Here is a 16,900-nt window from a genome sequence, read left to right on the forward strand (position 1 = left end):
ATCACGAAACCGAGAGGAAGAAGAAGACGCTGCAACTTGGACGTTTCAGAGTCCGCTTCGTACTCGATAAAATTTTAGTTACCTGGCGAGGGAACGACGGAGAAGATACAGAAACTAGCGTGATCCGTTGATCGATAGGGATCGGTTCAGCTGTTCGAATTAGCTGATGCCAGGGGTGCGGCCCGCTCGGATAAAAACAGGGCGATCGTGAGCCGGAGTCTCAATAATAGGATACCGCGGGCCCCGCTCGAGACAATGTATTTACCCTGGTTACGAGAGGAGAGTACCGCAAGCGATGCTTTCTAAACGGATCGAGTCACCGAACGCGCCGATACGCTTTGAGAAGACCCAGCCCTTTGCCGCGCTATCCGCGCGTTCATCTATCTTTTCCTGCTCGTGTTATGCCAGAGGTGAGGTTCACCCGGAGAAACACTTCTTCATGAGGCAGCGCTCTGTCACGGTATCATCGGGATTTGCTCCCGACGTCGGGCGCTGTCGCCAAAAAAGGATCGTGGAAGACGAGCGAGATCCTAGCCGGTGTAATAAGTGATCCGTGTTCCGTTGCGCCGTTCCTAACAGAGACACTCGATCCCCGCGGTAAATACCGAATAAGGAGTCGCTACATTTTGTCGGAATTAAGTTGCGCCTTCCTCCGTCCGCTGCTCGTTGGATTCCACCGAAGGGTTGAACGAACCGATCCACTTATACGCGTGATCATTGATCGTTTCGCGTCGCGTCGGAATGGAATGTGTTCTCGATCTTCGATTGATCATCTTGCTCAGTAAACCCTGGGGGATCCTCGGAAATGGTTACACAAATATGCGCTCCCATTTGCGTCCTACACATTAGGTCATATTTTTAAATAAACACATGAGATTGTAATTAAGTGGTAGAGAATCGAAATTTGACGGTATAAAAAGAATTTGAATAGATGATTCCGTGTGTCAGTTTTAAAAATTGCGCGCAACTGACGCGCTTGAAGACTACGATCACGCGCCTGATCATCGGATCACACGATCTTATCAACGACTCGCCGCTTCCAAAATATCTGAACGTTGTAAGGTGGGAAAGTTGAATATAGACTGACAAGTTAAATCGCTTGTCCCGGTTCGCGGGTTGCGATTGTCTAAGAGGTCTTACCCTTGAAGCCACCCGCGAGGACAATAAATGCCAGATATTCTGAAACCGTTATGGCGTCACGGACAGGTATCGTTCAGCTCATGTTTCATTGTTCTTGCGGCAGTTAAGGGAATCGGGGATATCGCGGTCGTACTTGCTCTGCCATTTTCCACTTAATTATTTATCGGTCGAACAGATCTACGCTTTTAGACAAACGTTGAATAAACTCCGGGGGAACCTCTCCGGTTTAGAGAGATTCTTGTGCCCCGTGACACCCATGCGAGGCATATTTCTACACACTCGTCCAGAGAAGGTTGAGCTATAATGGATTAAGAAACGCCGCCGCGCTGCTCGTCTCCACTTGATGACCTGGCTAATTGCTGTTATGCGCGCATCGCGCCCGGTTACGTGCGCGCGTCGCGGGCAAAGAGAAATGATTTCGCGGGACCCCACCACGCGTGTTCCCGTAATCAGAATAATCAGAGGACAATTCCAATCGACTTTCTCCATTGCTACGAATTCCTGCGGCGAATCGGAGACGAGCGACGGGGAATACACACGGAAGCGGGTTCGCACGTCGTTATTGAATAATGATCTCGAACTCGGGAGACTGCACGCGTACACGTTGCGTGTTCCCTCCTCCGATCGGCATCTGTCTTGCTTTCTTTGTTACGACCTCGATGCTGCGGATGATCGTACCATTTCGAAACACCCCGCGTCGGAGGTCGGCGCATAGAGGAATGAGAAAAAAAGTCTGCGGTCTCGGCGGTTCTTGCGCATCCTGACGCAACGAGGTGAGCGCGGATGGACGTTCCCGATGGTAACAAGGAGAGCTACCGTGCGGTGGACGCTATCGGGCAAATTCATTTTCTAAACATGACCAATCATCCCCCCTTGGTCATCAAGAGACGCGTCTTCGAACACTTTCACAACGGCAACTCGCGCGCATCGACGCGCTGACCACTTAGCATCAACGGTCGAACTGTCAACGATTCTCACGCAAAACCCTTTCCAGATGAAACATTTGTTGGGGCAGTTTTGTCTCCGTCGCTCGGGGCATCTCGCTCCGTGCATCTGTCCTGATCATCGCTCTTAGATATAGAAGACCGCTGAACCTTGTCTTTTGCTGGCTATCTTAATTATTGTAATTACTCTCGTGTCTGCGAGCTATCACCAGTCACTTCATCGTAGCTCCTGCCATTAAGACGTAACAATTATATATTATGTAGTTCGGATCATTATGGTATAGATTCATTAACGGACGAACGCGAATTTTTATTTACACCGCGTAAAGCTTCGTTCAGACTTGCATTAAATGTCGTACATTACACAGGGCCATTTTTATTCGTACTTGACAACTTCATAAATTAAATGACTCGTACAAGACGTTTTCAATTGAGATAAGGGTAATGGAATTTCACTTCGAAGTTGCAAGTAACAAGACACCATCGCTACCGTCGTTTTGTACTATCTCGAACATTTATTTGTAATTAACGACATTCTATTTTCGTTTAAATTGAACATTTTTTTAAACAATCGTTCGAATCATAACGGTGTATCTTGCAATTAAATGTTTCGTGCGCGGTGCTGTTTAACACAAATAACGCATGAAATCCTTATGCTAATCATTTTTGTTCAACTTGCGTTAACTGACGCAAGACGTCGTGTAACGGAATCCGTAAATACTGGAGCTGATACTTTCATCCCGGATACCGAGGCGCATGGAGATAATAGTCAGCCTCTTCTCAGCAATGTGTAAATTTTAAGCATTCGTGCCCGTAGGGTAGCAAGACGTCGATGGAACGGTAATCGAGGAGGGTCAGCGAAAGGATGATGCGAACAAAGGAAACGCGACGCTGGAAGACGTCAATTGGTGAAGGTATCGTGCTGTTGGCTTCGTCGGAGTCCCAAAAAAGGTATCGACATGCCATCATCCGAGGCTCCGTGGATCGCGGGATCGATAGGATCAGGACTCGTGCGCGCTGCGAGGAACGTTTCTCCTCTGTCGAGGAACGAGCAAGTGAATGGGTGCACACGGTAGCGTTTCAGCCTTCTCGAACTGACTCGGGGAAAGAAAATATAGTGCAGTCCGGTTGCATAATGGCACGGAGGCGCATCACGTCGACCCGGCTCGACGCGAGCTACTTTGAGAACCTACGGTAACAGTCTCCTGTGCATCGTCGACGGTGACCTTTGCGGCTGAAGGCGGTCGCGTCGGGGTAGGGGTGCTGTAACGCTGTAACCGACCGGTGCGCTTCCAATCAGCCCTAGGCGATGAAGGTGGATGATGATACAGTTTCTGTGCAGCATGGACACCGCCGACATCCGGAATCGAGCCGCTTGTCGCAGACGCTGCTAGCGATGTAAGGGGCAGATCCTTCGAATCGCGATGCGGAGACATTCGACATCGTGAATCGAAGATACGCTTAAAACGTAGGCAGCTGACAACGGGAAGCAGTTTTCTGAACATACGGGCAAAGCGTATTGCCAACTCGAAGGGATGACGCAACGGAAGACTCTTAGGGTTTGATAATCTCTGGTATCAATTACAAATCTCGAAGTTTCGCATAGTTGACGGATTTCACTCGAGGAGACACATTCTAATTAGCATCGACAGGCAGTCGCTTCTAATTAATAGGGATACGGGTGATTAGAAGTACAGCACGTACGTGTGTAGTTTGAAAGGAACGTTAATTAGACAGAATCAAGTTATTGCGTGTTCGCTTGCTTTTTTTACAGCCGACTGCAACATCTTCGAGTCTGTTTTCTATATTCCGAATTTTATTGCTGCGATAGAATTTCGTTTCTAGTGAAGCAATTCATGTTTTCTTTCTCTCCAACCATGCGATCACATATTTCAATATCGATTTACTTGAGTTGAAACGTTTCAGCTTTTTAACCCTTTGCAAACGAAAGGCAACTCTAAGGTACCGCTAGAAATGATAAAGTTTCGAAATAATTTTTACAAAATTTACTTATATTTATAAAATTGTTAAGAGCTGTTAACTGTTACACGAATCACAAAATTCGATTATATAATGTATAAAATGCACTAAATTATATAAAATGGAAATATTGTAAGTCTGAACAAATATTATTGATTTCCAGTTAAAATGGCTACGACTGCAAAGGGCTAAAATCATTGTTTTCTAAAATATCTGAACAGCTACCAATTTGTACTTGTTTAATGTGTTCGATGCTGTTGTATTCAGAAATCTAGAACGTCGATTTTAATTTTCGAATTTGAAATTTGAATAGCAGGCTGTCCAATCTGCTGTTTTATCCAGCGTAAGGTTGGCAATGCTAAATTTGAACGATTTCGGCCGGAACACCGCCATCTGCGAACGGCGTTGCGAACCACCACGAAACCACCAACACACTTTCAACCGATTCGAACTGTCCTCAACATCAACAAGTTCCGAGACGCGAAAGTGGAGGTTAGAGTTCTGTAGAATGCAAGAACCGTTATGGCCAGCTTTCGTTGAAGTGTTTGGTTACCGAAACTCGAGGAGTCAGTAATTACTCGCATCACAGTCAGATATGGAGGCGGATCGGGAGGACGAGCACCCAAACAATGTTCTACTATTTCGAATCGCCATTTCAAATTGTTTCAAAAACATCTCGGAATCAGTGAGGTAAGTAACGTTACGTTTTTTCAATGTCTAACCAACAATTTGACGATATTAATGACTGTGGCGATTTCTGGCAACTTGTTTGAAATATTTATTCGTAACTTTATGCGAGGACAAGGCACCGTGATCTGCATTCTTTTGAGGTTATGAAATGACATATCGCCTTAATAGTCGCGGTTCTTTTAGACGTTACAAACGCATGCGCACTTGATGGCAGTAGAAATTTGAATTTTGAATACGCGAAATTCATTGTAGTAATACTAAACTTCTAATTATATGCAGCAAGTTAGTTAATTGCAATTGTTTACAAGAGGGTACGAACGAAAATTGTAGCCTCAAGAATTACAGGAAGTTGATAACCATGCAAACAAATCGAATTTATAAGCAGAGAAAGTGAAAAGATTCGCACGTGTGAAAAGCTTTAGCGGTACACAGTGTGAATGTGATTAGCTTTGCTATTCACGGGCTAATGTTTCGCTGATGTCGGATTAACAGATAAAGTAGACGCTCAGTGATAACATTTTGTAAATACAGTAAATACATTGACTGCAAGCTTCTATTTATCATATGTATGTGTTGTAAATATTGATTAAATTATGCCGAAAGATGATTCATTGTTTCTAAGAATGTCGTCCATTTATAAGATGAAGATGCAGTCGCGTTCGAAGTTATGCGATTTTAAAACAAATTCATACGGTAATAGTACTGTAAATGTGAAATATGTCAAATACGCATACGCGGTCCATAATGTCGACTCAATTAGGACAAAAGCCGAAAAAAAGTCGTTTTACATAATGTTATAGCTTATTAACCTATTAACTATAAATTGCGTATACATACATAATTCATTCTGTAGCAATGTAAATTGTATTCAGCGTAGGATAAACTTACGGATCATTGCCGTTCCCCTTTACTTATGTCCATGAAGATATTCGTGATCAATAAATCATCCAGTTAGCAGGTTAATCGGGAAAGGCGCGTTAACTCATTATTCAACACTGCTTTTCAGTAACATTTTTCGTTAGGAGGATAAAAGTTCCCGTTCCACTAATGATACTTATTTTCTATTGCGTAATAGCAGTTGCATCAGTAGAATTCGCGTGGTTTGGCCGATAATTACGGCTACATCTTTATGGCAATAATTTCGTTCGTCACGAGGCTTCGTGCTCGAAAAATCTGCTGGTTAACAGTTTCACGAGGCATGGCGGTCGGTTTATCAGTGTCAAGAGGGGAGGGAGGAGGGTTCGGGTCGTCGATGACCCAAACGACCGATGCTGTTACTCGATGTCATTGGCCTCTGTGACTCGCCTGTTAATTTGTGGCCGTTCACGTGGCCAAGCAATTGTCTGACTCCGACTACACATTGCTCAGTCTCGTTCTGTTCGACGAACAACGTTTCGGGTTCGATCTCTGAAAAATTTCGTTTCCCTTCGGTTTCCGCTTCCCAGAAACTGCCGGTATTTGAAACCCAACACACCAGTCGACCTTCGAGGAATTCCACGAAGTGTTCGAGGAAACAAAGGGCCCCTGGTGTGCGGTCACCATCGTGTTCGGCCTGCTCCCATTCCCATCATTCGTGCTGTGCGTGTCGCAGGGATCGCGCGTGCTTCTGCTCTCCGTTCTTCCCACGTTAGAATAATTCGGTGACGAACGGAACACTCATCGATGGACGCCATGTTCAATTTCGAGAAACGCTTATACAACGTTTATCGCGCTATTCCACGATTTGTTCATTTGTTTGTCGATTTTGTTGCGCCGACGTCGTTAATCTGTTAATCGTGAGAGACAAGTTAGGCATCCAGTGATTTTCTATTGTCTTTATCTGTTCATTTATGGTACAGCATGTTGATATAATCACATCGGCAATCCTAACATCCGCAGAGAAGTTAATTAATTTATATTTGTATTCCTTGTGAGTTAAATTGTAGCTGATCGTTATCGTTCACCTTCACTTGCCACTGCACCGTGTTTCGTGTGTAGGTATTCGCAGTCGAGAAATTATTCGGTGTATCAGTTAACTATATCGAGATATTGTGCAATAATACGTACACACTATTGTATTCAGTTTTTTTACCGTGAAATCTATGTTATACTCGTTTAAGTCTTAATAGGGCATTAATAAGTAGTAACGCCGAAGATTTAAAATAACGATTTAAGGTTGAAAGATCGATCGATGAAATTATTATTGCTCTCTTTCACGATGATTTTATGAATTAGATGTTAACAGCACATTTCGACCGCCGAATCATTTTCTATTCCCACAGGAACTCTAAACGTGGCGAAGATGCATCATGAGAAGATATTGGACAAAGACTGCCACACTCAGTTAGGTCCGGACTATTGCAAATGTATGTAGCATCGATATCAAATTGCACCAGTCCCGGCCTAATGGAGTGCGCGCGATACAACGGAAGAAGAATCAAAGGTGTGGCCTTCATCCTCGGTAATTTCACGCTCTTCCCACGAGAACGATAACGTACAACGAGAGGAGGAACTGTGTTCATACATTCTTGATTTCTCGTTTCCGGCTCCTAACATCTTTTCCAGGATAGTATCCAGTACAAAACTGTTCACGGCCGACTATTTCGCAAGAACTTTACTTGGGATGAAAGTTAAAATGTATTACTGAGAAAAAATTGTAGCAATTGTAGATCTTCTAGCAATCAAGATACAATTAGTTTTAGTTATTTCATTGTTTCGCGGCAGTATGGCCACCTCTAATGACTACATGCTTTATATTCTACATGAACTTGGATGTTTTAATTATAATTATGAGATTGTGATGAGAATTTCTGATTAAAATAAATTTTACGGTGTTCATTTATCATTATTGTGTAAATGAGTAAGGTAATGTTTTTAAACATACCTAACATTTTTTTCCATGCTTCATTCTTCGTAGTAATTTGATGGACGCAAGTAGTGCAAGATAATTTTTAGCATATTATTAATATTTCATAACTGTTAGACTCGACAATTTTTTTTTTCAATACCTTGGTTAATTACGTTCGTCGTTAAGAGCGAGAATTCTATATAAACATATTTTCTCTTCCACCTTTTCTCCTCTTCCATGTAATAAGATCCGGTATTGTATCGTTAATAAATAAAATTCTCTATGCTCTGGTGCTTTCACAATTACGAAAAGGTGACTGCGATTATTAATCATCTTATGACGCACGAAAAAATTATTCCGGAAATTGTGCAACAGGATTACGTCTTGCTATTGTATGCTTATTATAATACTACAAAACTGGATTGGGTTGCCGGAATACTGGTTCTCCCCATTCAACCGCGTCGAGATATTCTTTGTGTGCGGTAAACAAAGAAAAATTTGATTCCGGCGATAGCAGAGCCACCACGTGCACACAAAGACCGACCACTGTGTAGATCGTTCACGGAAGTTCACGTTTACCTAGCCAGGTGTTGGTATAAAAGGAACGTTTTTCGCTCGAGTTGCTACGGCACATAACACCACGCGTGTATCAAGTAGTCTCACAAATTCATTGGTGCGACCCTTTTATAATGTCTCTTAAAAATCTTGTTTTCTTGAACTGTTTAAAGTGAAATAAAATTGTTTTAGGCTATTATAACTTTATTACTTATTATTACTGTTCGATTACAAACTAGAATGTATAGTAAATGTACGTTGACTGTTACATAAATTTGTTATGCTTTAATAAGTATCATTTATATATACATATTACAAAAATAAACATTTAATTTAAAATCATTTAGTAGTTCTTATTTTATACTGTTGCTAAGTTCCTTAGGACCCTACTAAAGATGTATCCGTTAGCCAGGAAAGAGATGTGACGGTTTGAAGCAAAGAGAAGTCCAACAGTAAATTTTAAATTGTAGTTTCATTTTTGTTAAAGAATAAATGTTTCACCCGTATAGGGTTTGATTCGTTAACCACGCGAACTTAATGGATAGTCAATGTGTTGTTATGAGAGTAACGGAAATTCGGAATGAGTCACAGGTCATTAGGTCGTAACAAAGGTTAATGGAGCTGTAAGCAGAGACTTGTATTTAATCACTCGGTTGACCTAATTAATAATGATCAGAATTTTTCAAACATTTAAACGACAATTTCAATTACTGTTTCAGTCTGGACACATTTTCCAACATTTTTACGACATTGAAATCGCAGCCATTAGACGAGAACACTAGACAACAGCTGTATGCGGCTATGGTTAAAGAACTTAACGACGGTATGATCGACGATTTGGAGGGCATATTGAATGAAGGAAGTATGGAGGAAGCTTTAGCGAAGTTAGCAAAGTTGAACGCGGACTCATCTACACAAGAAGAAGCCTGGTGAGTTTAAACAACATCTAGAAGTTACAAATTTTGTTGTTTTTTTTCTGTTATAAATTCTATATATAATTAAATTCTTATTTCAGGAGACCACCCGGAAATGTAACTTTACATTTACGCTCTTTTGACGCACAAGTTATGGAAGAAGAAATTGATTTGTTGACAAAACGAGTGAATGAAACAGAAGAAGAAAATAAAATTTTAATGAAAGATATATCAGAGAAAAGATCAAAAGTGTCTGCATTAAACGATACTATAACGCTAACGTTAAATAGAATCCCAAATGCAATTGAATTATTACACAACAGGTTAGAAGATCTAGAAAAATGTTTAGAATTCTTAGATCACGAATAAACAACGAACATTAGAAATAATAATCAATGAGCATGGAGAATGTCTCTAAATATGTACACAGGAAACAGTATGCGTGTGTGAGAATGAATTGCATTTAATTAAGATTCTACTAGATAGTTATTAGCACTGGTTCTAACTTAGATTAGAATGCTGTACATAAGTATCGGCATTGTTACTACATCTTGTTTACGCAATATTAATTTGATTAGAAATGTTTACTCCAGTAATTCTGGGATCACGTAAAGCTGCATTTATTCTCTCCTTCAAGTCTTGTGTTAGATTTTTCTTACTGGCTACTTTCTTCAATTTCCTCAGTAATGCTATGTTCTTTTTCTGAGAAAAGTGTTCCATGACTAATTAAACGAAATCGCCGAATACAATTACTAATAAATGTTTAATAGACGTACTTCTTCAATTGTGATTCTTCTTTTAATGTCGGCTAAGTTTCTACCATTTTCATCTGCACGTTTTTGCAATTCCTCAAGTTCTTTTTTCAAATTGGCTCTTTCCAATGTCAGAGATTCAACTTTATATTGAACATTTTTCTCGTAAGAATTTACTTTTTCGACACATTTTATATAATCGCTATGAATTTCGTACATTTCCTTCTCTAATTCCTTGTATTTCCTCTCCTTGTCCTTTAATATAAACAATCCTTTATCCTTTAATTGAGACACTTGGCGAATCTCTTCTTCCACGGATTGGTATTCCTTACGAGATTTTGCTAATTCTAATTTGATATCATTTATTTCTTCGTTTACAAGACGGAAGTCATACGGATCCAAAGCTTTAGCATCTTCGCATTTCGTTGCTGTACAGACATACCAATAACAGTATATAGTAGTAATAATAATACTGTTACAGTATAACACAAAAACATAAAGTATGATATAGTATGATATATAAAGAATTAGTGTAGAATTCTTCTATCGAAAAATACATCTAAAAATATATTTTATATAAGAAATACAAGAAAAATTAATAGTCTTTGTAGTGATGTACTAAAAAAGAGGAAAATCTTCAAACTATAATACCCATTTCTGTATCATTATCATCATCGCATTCGTCACCGTGGTGCATCTTTTGTTATAGTACGTCGTTCGATTTGAACAAGTAAACAACATGGCCGACATCGCGCTAAACGCTTCCCGCCTAAACGGATGCCGTTCCACGATTGGTCGTTATCAACCAATGGCAGCAGCTCTTTTTGCCGATGATTTGGCGTAACGGTCGCTAGATGGCAAGACTATTAGCTCAGTCCCCGCTACGCGGCCGCTGTACGCCATTGTACCGTGATTGCTGTTAAGTCTCGTGTTTGTGAGTGGGAATTGATCCGGTGTAACCGAGTTCTGGAATTCTTCCACACATCAGGTAAGTCGAAAATTTCATTTCTCTCGGACGAACGATTCGCGTGGGATACGCGCGCGTCGCCAATCACTATTATTTGTCATGTAAATCGCCTCGTCCCGGTGGGAAGTACGTGTACATTTTTTGGGGGTTAGTTTCCGACCCTCGCGCGTCTAGTCAGCCCTCTTCTGTGCGCGTGGTCAAGCCGTGTGTGCAAAACCGTTCAGACTATTTCCTAATCGAATTTCCACAATGTTCACTAAGAATTTGCGGTGAACGACTCGGCCCGCAACAAAGCGTCGAAGAAACATTGAGGTTATGCGCGATTTATGAGTTCGCCGTTTTTCCAGTAGCGATATTGCGCCGCGAATTTTTCCGCTTGGCCCCTGTGCCGAGTCAATAATTTCGGCCATGCGGCTCGTCGCTGAGACGAGCAGAACTTTATTTAAACAATACTTATATCTATCTTCGAAGTATTTCAGCGTTCCACACTGTCGTTTAAATAGCTTTGGGTAATATCTGTAAACATTTTTTGGTTGAAAAAGAAATATCAGTTCACGATTATCTTTCCGAAAAAATACCTATCGCTTCTAACATCTGCCACCACTTCACGGTGGCAGTGATCATTTTGTCCGCTGCAAGTAAATTTTATACGAACGGAAATACTGACCGCGCTAGTTTTTAAATCAAAGGAACGATTTTTATATGATCCAATAGCAAAATATCTCAAGAAATTATATTAAACCTAACATTGTCTATTACACAAAATTTCTCTATAGAGGGTTAAAATGTAGGTTGAATGAAAACTAGACATTTCTTATGCGGCATTCGGTGCCCGTTATCGGCGTTCGATAAAAATTCTTCATTTTCTTTTTACGTTATTCAGCATCGAGTAGAGGATAAACGGACTGCACGGATGCAAACGAACCATCGATATTTTTATACGCATTATCGCAGGAACTGATATGAGTTGGATTTTCGCATTGTGGTTGTTCTACGCCACGCTTACAATGCCACTCGGCGCTGATCCGTGTTGTTTCTCGGGCCGGTGAACGGAATTGAACGAACCTGAATTAATATTTGCAAATGATTGTAGGTTGCGATGCTTTCGTTTGTTGTGTTATGCCGGTGCAAATAAAATGTAACGAACTGTAGACTCTGTTAATTATTCGAATATTTAATTGATCATCAGCATCGAATAGTATTTTTTTTTTACATTGCGTTGACGATTGACTTTGCATCGGATATAATTCCCAACACACGGTGAAATTTACACTTTCGTTGGGTCATGTTTATTTAATTGATTCATCAATAACAAGTTGCCCATTTAAAATTCTTTTCTTTGTGTAATTTTACATCAACTTGCATTTGATTGTTGATATAATATTTCTAATATTATTTTAATGTTTTAGTAATATTATTTTATTATAATATTTCAGTTATTATTTGCATTATCTTGGTCTATTGATTGAAGACGGAATTAATTTGTTACCGATAGTAGGCGTGTTACATACTTTTTCATAATTGTTTAAGATTATAGTCGAATACAAAATTGTAACGATGCAAACAGAAATAGACGAGATATGCTACATTGCTTGTTAATGTTACAAAGTTTATCGTTGACGACTGTTTTTATCACAGCCAGCGGAACTAAACGATGGTCGCTGGCCTGCTCAATGATTCTTCATTATCCAACTTGAAGTTCATCGCGAGAAACACATAAGTGCATGGGAGAAACTGTTCCGTAATAAATGACACAATGGCCGCGTTATCATGTGCTCGCTTGCATAATGTTTTTCCTCCGGCACAGTGTCTCATGTTGTTGTTGGACAGCGTGTTACACGATGCTAGATCTGCTCGAGATTTTCTAAAACGATCGCGTCCCACCGTTCGTATAACCGTCGAATATTTATTTATAATGATCTATTTAGATCAATTTGTTCTCAGATTTAAATATTACAGAGTATTAATGAAATGGTTAACACGACATTAAGTTACAATAGGTCGATTTCATTAACAATTTTCCTATTTAATTAGGTTAGAGCTCGTCTTGATAATAACATATGTATCCGATCTCTGAATCCTCTTATTGTTCTTAAGGATATCAAATTTACATATCACTGAGTTCTAACTATTTTTCGTGAGGAGAGAAATTATGTACTAAAAACTTCCATGTCGAATACAGAAACAAGAATTGATTTCTTAATAAAAATTTTTTAATTTAATTAAAATCTCAAAGTTTTCTGCGAGATTTTACAATTTTATAGGATTTTTCCGTGTATACGGCGACATTTAACTATTGTCAAAGGTTAAATTTTTCAATCGATCGATTCGGACTAATTGAACCATTCGCGAAAAAATCGCTCTGACGAGCGGTCGAAAAGCCGTGTGTAAATCGTCAAAGCCGTGTAAATCATCAAAACCGTGTAAATCGTCAAAGCCGTGGATTAGTGAGTATTTAACGTGTTAACAAGCGTGGCCTTGGATTGCAGACGCTCGTATCGTGTCGTGATACGACGTAGGAATTCGTAGGATCGAAGGTGAACCGACGGTGCGCGATAAATTCTATTTATTTGAAATCCGAAACACGTCAACTTCGATCGCAGACAGAATTTCTCCTTGTCCTCGGCTTATTTGTTCCAACAATGACTTACCGTTGAAAATGATGCTACCGTTTGTGTCGCAGGTTCTCTACATGGTAGTTAACTTTCTTTTTATCGGAGCCTATAACGAAAATTTAGAAAATACGTTTCGTAGATCTTGGCAACTTATATGCACTATTGAAAATTCTATGTGGAGTATTCTGTGAATAATTGTAGATTTAAAGTAACTTTCTGTTGTAATGATATTTAAACAAAACCTTGTCATCGTGATTGCATATTTCTATTTTCTATTATCTCTAGTATAGAATTATTCAAATCCAATGAATCGTTAAGTATTATAAATAATTCTGAAAGAAAATCGTTGAGAATTTTTAAAGGAAGAAAACGCAGGGAAGAGATTATAATTTTCGTTCTGGTGAACAAAGGTTACGATGGATGCTTTTAGTTGTCCGATAAGAATTAAAGTGTGACGGGACCATCGTGATCCCAATGAAACAAATCGTTTAATAGTTCACTGACTGGTACAGAAGTTGACGGTCACAATAATTGAAAATGATTTTCAGGTTTCGATCGTTCGTTTTAACCTCCGGGATGTTTCTTCGCTGGTGAGTATCGGAATTCCGATACTCTTGTATTCCGATAATCTGGAATCCCAAATACTAATATTGTTTCCAACTGGTAATTCAATCAGATTCAACCGTGTAATAACCTTGGTTACGCGGCGACCATTAGCAATACCACCGGGATGATCGATAATTTCTATAATTCTGTCGATTCGTTACCCGGCTATCTGTCCCAAGTTCCCCAGTCCTCCGGTGCCTCCTGATTGCGTTTCACCGTGAACTTCATCCGGAACCGGCAAATTGTGTTTTCCTAGCGTTAACTGCCAGCTGACAACGTCCATCCTGCGTGCCACAAACATATTGCTCATTACATAGTTACCCGGTTCTATCGTGCCTTACGATTCCTACGAGTGCAGTTCAGAAGCAATTAACGACGCATTCCGGCATTCTTACCTTACAAATGAGAAACGAATTTCATCCCATCAGTTGTCCAATTAGAGACGATGTAACGTAAGCGAGGAATCTGTTGCATTTGCAAGAGATCTGTATTTCAGCACTTGCATCCATCATAACGACCATCACACTGAACGCTTCAAGTGACCAATCATCTCCGTTGCTTTCACTGTCGTTTCTCTGTTACACTTTCTGCCACTGTTTCTTTTAGCTTCGTTTTCGAGCTCCCTTGATTCTCTAGACACACCTGGCCAACGATCGATGAATATTTCTACCTGATTGATCACCGTCACTATCAATCACCGTCGAACATCCACCATCCCTATAATTTGGTCCAAATTTTGCTTCATCGTATTCCTAGTATTCCCCATCGTCTGCTCACCTGTCTAGGTTAGTCAAGGTATCCTCTGGATTGATTCCGGCCTCCGTAATTCGTTCTTCCGGACTTGCTTGGAATTTGCCATTTAGTAGGTGCCCCTTCGTGGTCCTCCGTGGTCAACGAACCGTAAACGTTTCTTCCCCGGTGATCCCCGTCGGTATTAATTCTCCTACCGTCTTTATCTTCGGGTCCTTTCGTCGACCGCGTGTTCTCCTCGATCCTGTCCAGGCTAGTAGAAGGCTCGTTCCAAGCCAACCACTCGTCCCGTGTCCTCTGTTCACCTGTTCAACGAATCGTGAACGTATCCTTCGCATTGATCCCCATCATTCATAATTCGGGAACCGTGCGGCAATCGAACATCCTTCGGGAATCGAGCAGACAGTTTCGAGGGAAATGCAATCCCATCTTCGCTGGGGGGGCCCTCTGGACAAGGGTTGGTGGGGGACAGACGAGAACGGTTTGGGCTAGGTCAAGCCGGGGTTAGGTCGAGTTCAGGTAGGGGTGGACTGACGGCTACGCGTAGGGGGGGGGGGTGGCCGGTTAAGGGAGGGGGGAGAGAGAGGTGTGTTTCTCCCTCTCGGTTAGACACAATGGCACAACAAAGCGTTACCGGGGCAACTGGTCGTTCGGGGTTGCCATCACAAAACTTTCCAACTTGTGACTGCAAACATTACCACCGGCACACGCGCTCCATCCACGGCAGAGAACCGTCGCGTTCGTCGGGGGTTGGCGTAGGTGAGGGGGGGCAGTCGAAGGGGTAGCCGAGGGGCTGGTGTGTGTGTGTGCGTGTACGGGGGTGGCGCGTGAGCTCGAACGCACGCACGACCGTCGTCACGCGACCACGCGTGCTCCCGACACGCACCGCGCCGTGTCCCCGCGCGGAAAACAATGAAAAAAGGGGAAGGATGCGTGCACCACCCCGATCCTCGTGTCATTATTTTCGAGTTCGTTTCAGTTTTTAACACTAGAACGTTCTCGCTATTTCGTTTTTTTCTTATTGACGCGGTAATTAATTGCTAGGTTTTGCTTCCGCCATTGCGAAATGATATCGCGATACCGTAACGCCGATTTTTAACCCTGAAACACCCCCCGCCTTCCTCACCTTTTATTATTACAGAATAAATAACACTGCGTGGGGCCACCCTTTATCGCGATAATAAATATAAAATAAATACAAAGTAATATGATATATATATATATAATAAAGTAATATACTATATAATATATGGTAAAGGAATATAAGATAACATGCAGTATAAACCAGTAACGTAATATAGGAGTTCATCATAGCGGAACCCGGGTACCTCGGTTATAGAACAACGTCCACAATTTCGGTTATTGATATAGGGATTCAAATATTATTTATCTTCAAGATATTATTTCTTGTATTCTTCAATGCATACCACAAGAAAAGATTACACACGTAAAGTTTACATCGAAAACATCTATTCATAAAAATATCCTATGAATTGTTTTACGTATGCAATTGTTTTGTTCAAATTCTATAGAAAATGATTAAAAAGAACATGCAATTACTGTACAATGACTAAAATACTTTTTTTTTTATAACTTTGCTATTGGAAATGACACAAAATAATAAATACTCGTCTCTTTAACATTTTTGATCCGAGCCTGTAACGCAGATCGCAGAAGCGCTTTTTGTAGACCTCGGTGACTTATTTCGGCAAATATCCGAGTTAATTTTGCAAGGTAGTTACCATCGGCGTCCAGTTTCTCTCAAAGAGTCGCGTTGTATCGTTGCCCCGCGTGTCAGCGCGATTGATGACAGAGAATGAAACGCGCGTTTCGTCGAAAATGTCGGCGCGCCGATGCAGTCGGAGGCTTCGCGGTGCACAAAAACCGTGTGGACCGTCTGTAATTACATCAGCGCGTCAGGGATGGTGTAATGGGCGAGCGTTGACCAAGGTCAGTAACGAGAGCACTCGCGCGAAAAACGGGCTGCGACCGTAGTCCGCGCACCTTGCGAACCCGAGCATCTAAAATGGAGAGAAAGCGGCGGACGCGATCGCGATAAACGCGAACAGGTGAGAAGGATATTTTCCGCGTGCAAAAACGAATTCGAGCTGAATGTTTCTCTTGATTTGGAATCGTAAAACGAAACGCAGCGCGAATCTT

At 41.1% G+C, this 16,900-nt stretch overlaps 3 protein-coding genes and 1 long non-coding RNA gene across 5 annotated transcripts in view; 2 read left to right on the forward strand and 2 right to left on the reverse strand.

The window, feature by feature from the left end:
- Positions 1-4,515: 4,515 nt before the first annotated feature.
- LOC144475392 (uncharacterized) lies at positions 4,516-9,646 on the forward strand. Of its 2 annotated transcripts, none has more exons than XM_078191257.1 (3): positions 4,516-4,754; positions 8,856-9,065; positions 9,152-9,646. In XM_078191257.1, the coding sequence occupies exons 1-3, from the start codon at positions 4,660-4,662 to the stop codon at positions 9,417-9,419; spliced, it is 573 nt and encodes a 190-aa protein (XP_078047383.1). In that variant the 5' UTR covers positions 4,516-4,659; the 3' UTR covers positions 9,420-9,646. The 2 variants fall into 2 exon arrangements, with proteins under 2 accessions (XP_078047383.1, XP_078047393.1); XM_078191267.1 differs by lacking the exon at positions 4,516-4,754 and adding an exon at positions 8,612-8,759.
- LOC144475400 (uncharacterized) lies at positions 9,496-10,499 on the reverse strand. Its single transcript, XM_078191281.1, has 3 exons — positions 10,454-10,499; positions 9,827-10,230; positions 9,496-9,752 (listed from the first exon to the last, which is right to left on the reverse strand). Exons 1-3 carry the CDS (start codon positions 10,497-10,499, stop codon positions 9,606-9,608), a joined length of 597 nt encoding a protein of 198 aa, XP_078047407.1. The 3' UTR covers positions 9,496-9,605.
- A 270-nt stretch (positions 10,500-10,769) lies between these two features.
- Hnrnp-k (Heterogeneous nuclear ribonucleoprotein K) overlaps positions 10,770-16,900 on the forward strand; it is a 136,515-nt gene continuing 130,384 nt past the window's right edge. Inside the window, exon 1 of the mRNA XM_078196356.1 lies at positions 10,770-10,790. The gene's annotated coding sequence lies outside the window, so the exon portion shown is untranslated. The remainder of the gene's footprint in view (positions 10,791-16,900) is intronic.
- Positions 12,190-15,209, reverse strand: LOC144475636 (uncharacterized). The gene is made up of 4 exons (XR_013494900.1): positions 14,768-15,209; positions 14,386-14,707; positions 14,079-14,274; positions 12,190-14,013 (listed from the first exon to the last, which is right to left on the reverse strand). It is a non-coding gene; the product is annotated as an uncharacterized LOC144475636 (long non-coding RNA).

This window comes from Augochlora pura, chromosome 2 (assembly GCF_028453695.1).
Source record: "Augochlora pura isolate Apur16 chromosome 2, APUR_v2.2.1, whole genome shotgun sequence".
NCBI lineage: Eukaryota > Metazoa > Arthropoda > Insecta > Hymenoptera > Halictidae > Augochlora > Augochlora pura.

Excerpts from the sequence above, each read along its gene's own strand:
- LOC144475392 (XM_078191257.1), top strand. The coding sequence starts at position 4,660 with ATGGAGGCGGATCGGGAGGACGAGCACCCAAACAATGTTCTACTATTT. Across the intron at positions 4,755-8,855 it reads AACATCTCGGAATCAGTGAG|TCTGGACACATTTTCCAACA; the intron begins GTAAGTAACGTT and ends TTACTGTTTCAG. Across the intron at positions 9,066-9,151 it reads TCTACACAAGAAGAAGCCTG|GAGACCACCCGGAAATGTAA; the intron begins GTGAGTTTAAAC and ends TTCTTATTTCAG.
- LOC144475400 (XM_078191281.1), bottom strand. The coding sequence starts at position 10,499 with ATGCACCACGGTGACGAATGCGATGATGATAATGATACAGAAATGG. Across the intron at positions 10,231-10,453 it reads TGATAATGATACAGAAATGG|CAACGAAATGCGAAGATGCT; the intron begins GTATTATAGTTT and ends ATGTCTGTACAG. Across the intron at positions 9,753-9,826 it reads GAAGAATCACAATTGAAGAA|AAAAAGAACATAGCATTACT; the intron begins GTACGTCTATTA and ends CACTTTTCTCAG.